Genomic DNA, 11,254 nt, shown 5'->3' with positions numbered 1-11,254 from the left:
TAAAACTTTCTCATCAACAAGTATAAAACCACTATGTTTGGTAACTCTAATATTTTCAAAACAATTCAAAAAATACATATAGATACCACTTACCATAGATCATTGTTTATAATGCAAATACAGATGGTCAAATAAAAAAAAACAAATGGAATGTATAAAGAAGTCTATAATTGTAATTTTTTTTTAATTGTGTATGTAAATAATAATATAATTCTAAACACATTCTGTTATATAAAATTATGTAATACATGGAATATAATCTAAGATTTAGTATATAAACATTTAAAATTATAAATATGTTGGTGGGCCACGTCAACAACCTAAGAGTCTAAATACGTGTAATTTGTTTAAAATTGATACGGATGGATGGAAAGCAAGTATAATTTATGTAACCGAATGAAGCAGTGCATGAGTTTACCATCTGTACAAACACGTACCACCTCACACCTCCAAGTGTCACACTCTCCTTTCTCCTTTTATTTATGTTGCCTTAATCCTATTGGCTTACCTTCACCCTTTAACTACACAAACCACACTCCAAACAATTCACACCTCACTCACTGCCACCACCACCATGCTGCAAACTTTGAATCCTTACACCCCCACCGCTAAAACCGCTGAGATCATGGCCAGATACCGGCCCATAGCCCCTAAGCCACAGGCTTCAAATGCGGCCGGTGGCGGTGGTGGTAACAGTCCTAACGCGGGTGGTGGTGATGAGGGTTCCGGATCTGGATCCGGAGCATCTGGCTCCAGAGTATCTGGCTCTGGATCCTGCTCATCACCACCATCCATGTCTCCGACGATCCGCCAGTCTCCCTACCTGAGAAACGTGTGGCCTCATTTGCAGTTGAGGCCAACACGTACCAGGAAGAGAGGGCGAACGTCTCTAGGACCGCCACCGGCCGCTTTCAAAAGGCCCCGGACTCTCCTCCAGGGCCTTTCGCCGCCTTTCCATATCACCTCCCCACCGGCTCGAACCATTTCGATTCAGGGTTTTGCACCCACCACCCTAGTCACCCTCCCCCTCCTCCCAACCCACCCCATGCAGTCACAACCTGACGTCATCGACCTCAACAAAGCAGCTGAAATCCCAGAAGAAAAAGACCTCCTTGCACAGTTGCAAAAACCCACCTCAAATGTCATCTCCCCTACACCGAACCGTCTCGTTTCGTCAACCGTCAGCATCCGAGCCGTAAAACTAGACGACACCGGTTCATCCGGTTCATCTCGTCACATAACTTTGAAAAAACCTGAAGAAATTGAAAAGGAACTCGAGTCGCAGACGCTCCCCGCGTTCGTATCCGACTCGAACAACCGGGTGCGGCTGGTGAACTCAAGCTACCAAAACATGGTGGGTCAACCCAACTGCGGGTGGGTGGAGTCAATGGTGACCGGTGAGGTTGCATGCAGGAGCATTTGTGGCAATGTGGTGCTTGATTTCGTTGATCTGAAGGATGAGGATGATGATTTGCGGGTTTGTTCGGGCGGGTTTTCGTGCTGGGCGAGGATCGAATGGGGGGCGAATGGGAAGAGGAATATAGTGAATGCTTTTGGTGAAGGGATGAGGGTGGCTTGTGAATCAAAGGACTACAAGTTCGCATGGAGGTTTCATAGAAGACAAGGTGGTGCTGATGTTTTGCAGGATTAAGATCACTTGCAGTTGCAAAGTGTAATCCAAAAAGGGAATGGCTAGATTGTATCTATGTAGACGTATATTAATATATAAAAAATAGATATAAATATAAAAATATATTATATTATATTATATATTAGATTATATTAGATGCTGCTGATGGGCATTTTTGTTTTATTATTTTACAAAGATGGGAATTTTTGTTTTATTAATTTTTACAAACATGAGGATTGAGTATGGAAGTTTAGGCTAGGCTTTTAACATGAAGAAAGCCTAATTAATTTTGGTCGGTTGCTGGTGGTCCTTTCCATTTGAAGTTGTCTGCATATGATTTAGCCTGCAAGTGGAGGATTGAAGACACAAGTCAGTCAGCCAGCCATGCATAGTCCATTCCTAGATATCAAATATGAACCAAAACGTCAACGGGCCACCCAATTCTAACAGTCCACCGGGACGGGTTGGCAGGTTGAAGTTGACACCTTTCGCATTACCTGGCCTCATTTCACTGGTTCAAGTTCAAGGTTGAAATTTACACCTTTTGCATAACCCGGTTTACCTAAGCTTATGAAAGAGCTGTTTATGAGGTGGTGGGTTGTAATAAATACTTATTTCACCGGCTTATGGAACGAGCTGTTTATCTAAAAGTGAAAACGAGTTGGTGGGTTGTAATAAATACTTATTTAACCGGCTTATGGAACGAGCGGTTTATCTAAAAGTCAAACGAGTTGGTGGGTTGTAATAAATACTTATTTCACCGGCTTATGGAACGAGCGGTTTATCTAAAAGTCAAAACGAGTTGATGGGTTGTAATAACTACTTATTTCACCGGCTTATGGAACGAGCTGTTTATCTAAAAGTGAAAACGAGTTGGTGGGTTGTAATAAATACTTATTTCACCGGCTTATGGAACGAGCTGTTTATCTAAAAGTGAAAACGAGTTGGTTGGTTGTAATAAATACTTATTTCACCGGCTTATGGAACGAGCGGTTTATCTAAAAGTCAAAACGAGTTGATGGGTTGTAATAAATACTTATTTCACCGGCTTATCTAAAAGTAAAAGTCAGAATGAGTTGGTAGGTTGTAATAAAGTTCTAAACGGGTTAACCAAATTGGTCGCTTTAACCCAAATAATATATTTCATTATACAGGTTGACCCAAATAATATATTTCGTTAAATCATTGGTCGATTTTAAGCGGGTTAACAAAGTTGTAAGCGGGTTAACTAGATTGTTCGGTCTAACATTTATCATTAAACCAATTGACCCAAATAATATATTCCGTTAGATTGTTGGTTTAACATTTATCATTAAACCAGTTGACCCAAATAATATATTCCGTTAAATCGTTGGTGGGTTGTAATAAAGTTGAAAGCTAGTTAACTAGATTGGTTGCTTTAACTAAAACAATATACTTTATTAAACCGGTTGGCCGAAAAAATACATATCATTAGGGTGTAAGGAGTGGTTAAACATTTTGGAGTGGTAAACTAAAAAACCGACCAATCAGAGCGCGCCATGTCAATCAGTGAAAAGTGTTTAAACTTTGGTGAAAAGTGTTGGCAATGGTTTAGACATTTGATAAAGTGGTAAACTTTTTTAAAAAAAAAAAGGAAAAAATGTGATTGGTTGAGAGATGGAATGGACCCCACCCACACACCCCCTCTCTCTTTCCTTCCTCCCCTTAACGATTCGGCATGCCCCCACCGATTTGGCAAACTTTGGTGATTAAACACTTGTTGGCGGTGGTGTTTACCACTCGGTAAAGGGGTTTGCCACCCTTTACCGATCACCACACCGTACACCCTTAAAACGTTGTTTGCTTGTAATAAAGTGGTTAGCCGGTTGACTAGATTGTTCGCTATAATCCAAATAATATTTATCATTAAACCAGTTAACCCATATAAGACATTTCATTAAACCGTCGCTGGGTTGTAATAAAGTTGTAAGCGGGTTAACCAGAGTCACTTTAACCCAAATAATTTCATTAAACCCGTTGACCCGTTTAATTTCTATACAACAGGACCCGTTATTTATAAAATACGTCAACCCAAACCTAAATGATTTATTGAATGGGTCAACCCAACTACCCAAACATAACTAGTTAATATATTGAATGGGTTTATACTGGCCAACCTAAAACCTAGATACGAAATATCATATATTCATCTCGTGTCAGGAATTGCCACCCCTAGTTCTCTCGAAACCCCTAGCTTGTCTATTCCACAACTTTTAAAAACTGCATGAACAAATACGCACCTTGATTATAGGAGTGTGATGCTTCTTAACCTGTATGAAGAACACAAGATATGTCAGCAACCAAAAGAAAACTGAAACATTGTGCATTTAATTTTATGTATTTATCTCAAAGGGTCATATGGATAGTATTGTAAATCCTATGTTTTCGTACTTAGAGGAGTTGAGGCGTAGCATTTACAGGAAGCGACAAGTTACAATGTAGTGTCGATTATGAACAAACATCTTTTGACAAAAAGAAGAATGAGAAGTAGAATCATACCTCATATTCCCAGCCATGTTTCTCGGCAAATGCCTTTGCTGCCTCCACGCTGTTAAAACTAAGTCCTGCTTCACCAACATTGGCATACGGGTCACCCGTCGATGTCCACCGCATTAACGGATTCTCCCAAATGAAATACCATGTAAAGGTAAGAGAATTGATCAACTTCCCATGTAGAGGTGGGAATTTCATGAGTCAATTTAGTTGTGTTTGACATCAAAGAGGTCAATTAAATTTTTTAGCTTACAGGGGAATGGGTCAAACTGGTTGAAAGCTATGACTTATGTTTGTCGATACTTGAAAAAAAAGCCTAAATGGTATCTATAAACTTCAAATAGATTATAACCAGTAAGGTTTTCGGGTGGGTGTCTAGGTAGTTAAAGGCACAAGGCACACTCAAGGAGCAAAGGGTAAGCCAGTTGCCTAGGCGCAAAAAAAAAAAAAAAAGAAAAAAGAAAAAAGAAAAAACCACGCCCGAGACAAGCAAGTTGCACATCGGGTCCAGGACATTTTGGCTGTTGTAAACCTGTTTCCAGCTGGTTTAGACTAGTTTTGGCTTGTGGTTTAGATCCTTGACACTAGTTTTGGCCAGTTCGGGCAGGTTTTTCACCAGTTCAGGCCTGGTTTTTTCCAGTTCAGGTGGTTATTGCGCCTTGCTACACCCAAGGCGGTTTTGCTGCATCTCAGCTCGCCTGGATGCCTTTGATTACACAGGTGGGGGTCAATCATATTTTTTGATTTTTTTAGATACAGAACAAGGCAGAAAACACAAGCATTGTACAAATCTAATCTAGGTATAGTAATACTCCAACGACCTAGGAATTTTGGTTCCGTAAGCAGGTATATAATCCAAGGTTTGAAAAGATGCAAGTACTATTATCTTTGCGATCATTACATGGACTGTCTCCTTTAATGTACAATCAACTTTTTGAAAATGTCCACTAATCATTACTTGGACCACGCATCTTTTTATCATTCCCTTTTCGAAGGACTAGCCTTGTGTGTAGACCTGTTTTAACATTTCTAACATAAACAAGCCAGCAAGTCTATAAGGTTTTATAGCACCATGTATCCCGAAAATCCCAAGATTTTAATCTCCCACTTATCACTTATCTTCATCTTCGGTAATATTATCCTAAAATATGAAAGATTACCTTGTTTGGGACCTCAAGACCAAACCAATCCCACCTCACATAATACGAAAGGTGCGGTTGAAGTTGCAAATTGCAATTGATAAGTTAACGGTGAATGTAGAGGTTACAAATAACACTTGTATGAAACACCCGAATAGTAAGATTTTGATAAACCAAAAGAAATAATTGCACCATAATTCCTTGGTAGCTGAGAAAGTGAGAATACATAACCACATACGGAAGACGAACCAACTTAGCTATTGCAGCGAAAAATATGTAATGTCGACAAAATATATATATCTGAACATAAATTCATAGTATTAACTTAAAAGTGTATGAGAATTAGGCGTATTCTAAAATACGTACTTCTGTGTGGACAAAAAGTTGATTTTCCACTTCCCGACTTTTCCAGAGCCTTGTTGAGTTGCAGTGCGTGCTGGTGAATAAATCAAGACCTAGAATGCATAATTAAACAGTTCAAATATAAACAAGATTAATACAATATAAGTTGCCTTGTGGTTAAGGACAGATGCTACTTAAGAACGAAACTTAATAAAATCATCGCACAACTTGTATTGGATTCAATATATTCCATAGTCACTTTATATGTCTCTGACTTGAGAACTCATGACCTATGCATACTCATTACTTGATATACATGCATCTAATTTATGGTAGTTAAATCAGCACAATCTGTTATATAAAAAAAGGAAAGCCATTATATGCATACAGACCAAGAATCCTAACATGCGAATAAAACATAACATTCACAGCTCTTAAGCAATAGGTTTGTAATTTGCAGGCAAACATGATTAACTTAGAACCTAACCTCTTGTCATGAGCCAACATAAACCTCAAAGCACCATTGGGGAAGGAGAGCTTCTATGAAGGTATGTGAAAAGACGGACGGTAAAAGTAGTCAAAAGATCTAACCAAGGTCATCAAAACCTAACCAGAATCGTATATCCTTCAGGTGTACCTGTTCCTGAGTTCTTAATGAACACACTTTTCTTTTCTCTTTATATATATTTGTTACTTCCCTCTTAAATATAGAAAGTCTGTTACCTATATAAATATTATTTTATTAAAATTACTGAGTATCTAATAATAGCATAGCATCATGCTAGTACTACTACTAACTATAACAATGAAAACTATCCCCATACAACTGTTAACAAGCAAAAACTTCAAAAATAAAGTGAGATTCAAACATTACCTTAGGATGGTGTACCAGCATTTGGAAACACATGATCCTAACTACTCCTAAGTGTAATCAACTACCATAAAATAATGCTTATACAATCCTTTATAGGATAATGTACACAATATACATACGCAACCAGATATAAAAAAAATATAAAAAATAAAATAAAAAAAAAAAAACACTACAAGCCACCCAAGTATCCATTTAGTTCCACTAATTGGCTTTAGGCTAAAAACTTCCAATTTTCCTTTAAGTAGGGGCAACCATGACTCCGACTGTTACTATTTCACGCATGTTTTGTTCTGAACTTAACTAACATGTATGTGTGCCCGTCGTCGTCACCGTCGTCGTCGTCGTCACCATCATCATACTCAGTAAATCCCACCAATAGAGAGGCTGCTTCCAGTGAGACCCCCGACTCGATAGTAGTTTTGCATCAAGCCTTGGACACAAGGCACATAACACTCAGCAATCGGGACAAAGACCGATTAGTGCATGTACCCTTTTGTCTTTTAGCTGTCAACGCCACCACATGATGCCTGATTAACCGTCCTCAACTTTTAACGTTTTTTTTTCACGAAATTAGTAAAAACAACGTTAAAATTAGTGAACTTCGACCATAACCAAAACCAAATTCATAATTAGGTGGCCTAAAATATACTTCCAAATTTTGTGGAGCCTTAGTCTAACCTTTGTACTACTTGAGTACTTTATGCACACATCATCCCTCCTTTATACATCTGTGTTACCGCATATTCGACAATTTCCATGCAAATCTTACTATTAACATCTAAACTTTCCTACCTTGATACAATTCACAACTCATCATACAAAAACCATCTATCTAACTAATTAAACCCTAACAAAAACGAGTTACTTTGAAACGATAAAATAAAATTTTCACAAACTTCAACATCATATAAAATTATTCAGATCTCTACCATTGACAATGCAGGAACAATAACAACATCAATTCAGAATTTCAATTAATACTTAATAATCATCTACAATAAAACATTTTAACAATATAAACTAATTATAAATAAAATAGATGATTCTAGAATGAATGATAGGTGAAACGGACAAACCCTTCGCCGGAGTTGTTCCTGAGGGATGCCGGAGATGACTCCGACCTCACCGGGATTGACTTCCACCAAAGCTTCAGATGTGCATGACCTTATTCCCGCCGGCGATCCAATGTCCCGCCGGAACAAAGCAACACCGAAACCACGTTTTAGAATTTTCTCCATGCTTCCGGGTTTGGTCTGTTAGTTGGGACTGTTATAAAAGTTGATGTACGGTATTCTGGTAGAAGGTTCCAGTTTCTCTTTTTTATTTCGATGGTCCGGGTAACTAGCCCAAAATCTTTATAAAGCCCAATAACTTTGGTGGTCGATGCATAGAGATTAGACTGTCAGAGATGCCCCAAAAAAACCTGGTTTTGGGCCCGACACGAACCGATCTGATCAAGAATACCTGATTTGGAACCGGTTTGTACACTACTCAACCCACGTGTACAGGCCAGTTCCAAACCTGGGGTTTAGAAAAAGAAACTCACCCTGAACTACCGGAACAAGTTCCACCTTTTTTACCTGGTCAAAACCCGGACCTGAACCGGCCAAAAAAAAAAAAAAACCCGGCCAAACTGATCAAAACCCTGTCAAAAACATGAACATACGCGGAACCGGCTATTGACTTTGTTGACTAAACCTGAACTCGGTTCCACTTCTTAAAGACCACATTACGCACCTCTAGTAAATGCAATCCTTTTAAAATTTGTTAGAACGGCGAATTTTTTTTATTCTTGTGAGATTTGAACTTAATACTTTTAATTTTAAATCTAGGTGTGTTAATTTTCTTCTAGCACTAGTTCACCAATCCAATGACAAAGTTGATTAGTTACCACTATACCACAAATCCAATGAATAAGTTACAAAATTATTGAATAGTGGGATCCCTCTGTACTGCGCAGCAGAAATTTATTTGGTATTGGTTCAGTTTGTTACAATATCAACACTTGTTGTAGCACCGGAAAGAGAAAACCAAAAATAAATATATACACGCGATATGCACAAAAGACATCGACACGTGCTTTACATCGATAGGAAACTATAGAAACAAACACTGGTTTTTTATAATATCAATTCCGGCACTTATGTTGCTCGGTAAAAATCGATTCGGTTTGTCATGATACCGATTTACGATATAAAATAAAAATAATCTATTTTAAATACAACTTTTTTAATAATATTTATACTAGATGTCGATAAAAAATAAACACTTAAAAATTAACGAACACAAGTTATTAGACAAATATCAAATTAAAGGATAAGGAATATCATTAACAAAAGGAAAAGATATTATATAACCAAAAATACTTTTTTTTTTTTTGGGTAAAGGGTTACCCCGGTGATTCTATTAAAATGCAACCGCAATTAAGTACAAGTAGTGAGGATATGTTCCACACTAGTTCATATACAGGACATGCCCCATATATGTAAAACAAAAAACCAAAGACCAAAAACACCCCATATCCTAGTCTACTATACATCATGACACGACATCTAGTAGACAAACAATGCAAAAACACAAAACAAAATCCTCAACCACCATCATCAAATATAAAGTAGCCACAAAACAGCAGCCCCTTCAGACGAAATACAGCTAGCCTATCCATTCGAGGACTTGGTAGAAGAGGTGCTTGCCCCTGCTTTCGAGGAGAAGGGATGAGTGCCCGATGTCATAAATGCACTAGTTTCATTGTAGACTTCTTCAACCTCCTCCTCATCCGATTCCTGCTGGTCATGCTGAGCATCACCATTTTTACCCACATTCTTACCCGTATCCGAAAGAACTTCAAACGGATTGTGCGTTTTGACACTAGGTGGCGGACCTGTGGTAGTAGCCCCACCCTGCGGCTTGGATCCAATCGGCCGATATTCGAATTTCTGCTTCTGCTTATTAACAGGAAACCCTGATTTCCTAGCCGCTTTTTTTCGCTCCACATCCGTAAATCCCTCTTTGTCTACAGCCGGCTGTTTCACTTGCTTCCGGGAATTGCTTCCCTCTTGTTTGTTCTGACCAGTGATCGGCCCCTTAGGAGCCCTCTTAGGCTGACTCGGGCAGGAATCATCAGAATGACCAAACACCTTACAATGAGCACACCTAGGAGGACTCCATTCATATTCAACCGACAAAACCACTTTACTAAAGCCTTCACCTTCTGGCTCAGGCACCGCAATAACAACTTCCTCTTTAAAGGCATTTTCAGCTGAGATCTCTATCAAGGCTCTCGCATAGCTGCTCCTACCCCACGCATCCGTGCACATTGAGGTAGTATACGAATCCAACAATTTCGGTTCACCAATAGTTGTAGCAATCATACTCAAACCATCTTCTGTATAGGCAACTATGGGAACATCATGAATTTTAACCCAAACAAGAATCTTTTCAACTTCCTTCTTCTCTAGTTTTGCAGTAGGCGACCACACACTAAGGAAGAGAGGTTGAGAACGAATAATCCAGGGTCCCTCTTTAAGAACATTCAACATACCTTCTTTGTTCGCAAATTTGAAAAAGAAAACCCGTTTGCATTCATCATAGACTTTTGCAAACCAAACTTCTTCCAATTGTTTTCACAAAATACTCAACCACCGGATAAGCCACACGATCCCCCAAAAAATACCCATACAGAGTATTAGCTAATCGATCTTGAACCAGCTTAACCGATTCCCGAGACAGCACCACATCACAACCATCCTGCACCACCGGACTTACCAGAGTTCTGAAATTAACCTGTTTGTTGTTGGCTGCCACGACAGAATCAGCATAAGACCTCGGCTTTATTGCACTACCCAAATCAGAACGAACCTGGGAACCTGGGAATCCCATGTTTGAGTAACCAGACCCTTCACAAGCCGAAGACAATGGACCAGCCAATTTCACAAGTTTTTCCATTGAACTGAAAGTTGCAGATTCAATAGGGTTCTGAAGCGACCCTCTTCGGGGTAACCAAGTATTACCCTCAATATCAATGAACCGTTTAGCTAAATCTTCAAACGAACCTGATTGTTTGCCACGGTCTTGCGGAAAAACCCCATCTGATTTCTGTTGACTTCCACCAGAGCCGCTGGGATCATCCATAACCCTAGCAGCCCTAAATCGATCAAACCTGAATTTTGTTCAAAGAGCACGACAACTGAAAACCCTAGCAGCCGTAAACAGCCGCACTCGGACCTTAGCGCCGACCTTATGAACCCTAATCTGATGTAAACCGATCAGATTAAGACTAAATCTAATCACGAAATCAGCAGCCGTCACCCGAAATCCAAACAAACAATGAAAGATAATCCGAAACAGAATCGTAAAAGGAATAATGGCAGCAAACAAAACCTGCGTGTAAAACCCTAGTCTTGTAAACCCTAACCTTTGACGGCCACACTTTGAAAGAGGAGACTGGAACCCTAATCGAATCAGATTAATGAGAGCAGCCCGCACACTTCAAAGAAACAGAGCCCTAGAACTCGAACCCTAATCTGATTTCACGTAATTAGAACTAAAGAACCGATTAAGGATGAAATCGAATTCCTTAGATGCTGATCAAGAGCAATCGAAATCAGAGATTGGTAATCTAGGGTTTCACCAAAATACTTATTGACCATGTACTCTTCATGGCTCATATATACTAAGCTCATGCGTTGCCGCAGTACTTTGCCTCAACATTCGATCGGTATCGGTTCAATTTTTACAGTACCATTACGATATATG

General features: G+C 39.1%; 2 protein-coding genes across 2 annotated transcripts; one reads left to right on the top strand and one right to left on the bottom strand.

Moving 5' to 3' along the window:
* The first annotated feature begins 528 nt into the window (after window positions 1-528).
* LOC110910807 (AF4/FMR2 family member lilli) lies at window positions 529-1,743 on the top strand. The gene has a single exon (XM_022155396.2). The coding sequence runs from the start codon at window positions 575-577 to the stop codon at window positions 1,649-1,651; it is 1,077 nt and encodes a 358-aa protein (XP_022011088.1). The 5' UTR covers window positions 529-574; the 3' UTR covers window positions 1,652-1,743.
* Window positions 1,744-1,753: 10 nt separating this feature from the next.
* Window positions 1,754-7,805, bottom strand: LOC110912889 (NADH dehydrogenase [ubiquinone] iron-sulfur protein 4, mitochondrial). The gene is made up of 5 exons (XM_022157719.2): window positions 7,576-7,805; window positions 5,649-5,738; window positions 4,151-4,279; window positions 3,892-3,921; window positions 1,754-1,973 (listed from the first exon to the last, which is right to left on the bottom strand). The coding sequence occupies exons 1-5, from the start codon at window positions 7,735-7,737 to the stop codon at window positions 1,914-1,916; spliced, it is 471 nt and encodes a 156-aa protein (XP_022013411.1). The 5' UTR covers window positions 7,738-7,805; the 3' UTR covers window positions 1,754-1,913.
* Between the last annotated feature and the right edge of the window lie 3,449 nt (window positions 7,806-11,254).

Source organism: Helianthus annuus, chromosome 15 (assembly GCF_002127325.2).
Source record: "Helianthus annuus cultivar XRQ/B chromosome 15, HanXRQr2.0-SUNRISE, whole genome shotgun sequence".
NCBI classification, from domain to species: domain Eukaryota; kingdom Viridiplantae; phylum Streptophyta; class Magnoliopsida; order Asterales; family Asteraceae; genus Helianthus; species Helianthus annuus.
Note: the sequence above shows the minus strand (reverse complement) of the source record. Positions and strands in the feature narration are given on the sequence as shown.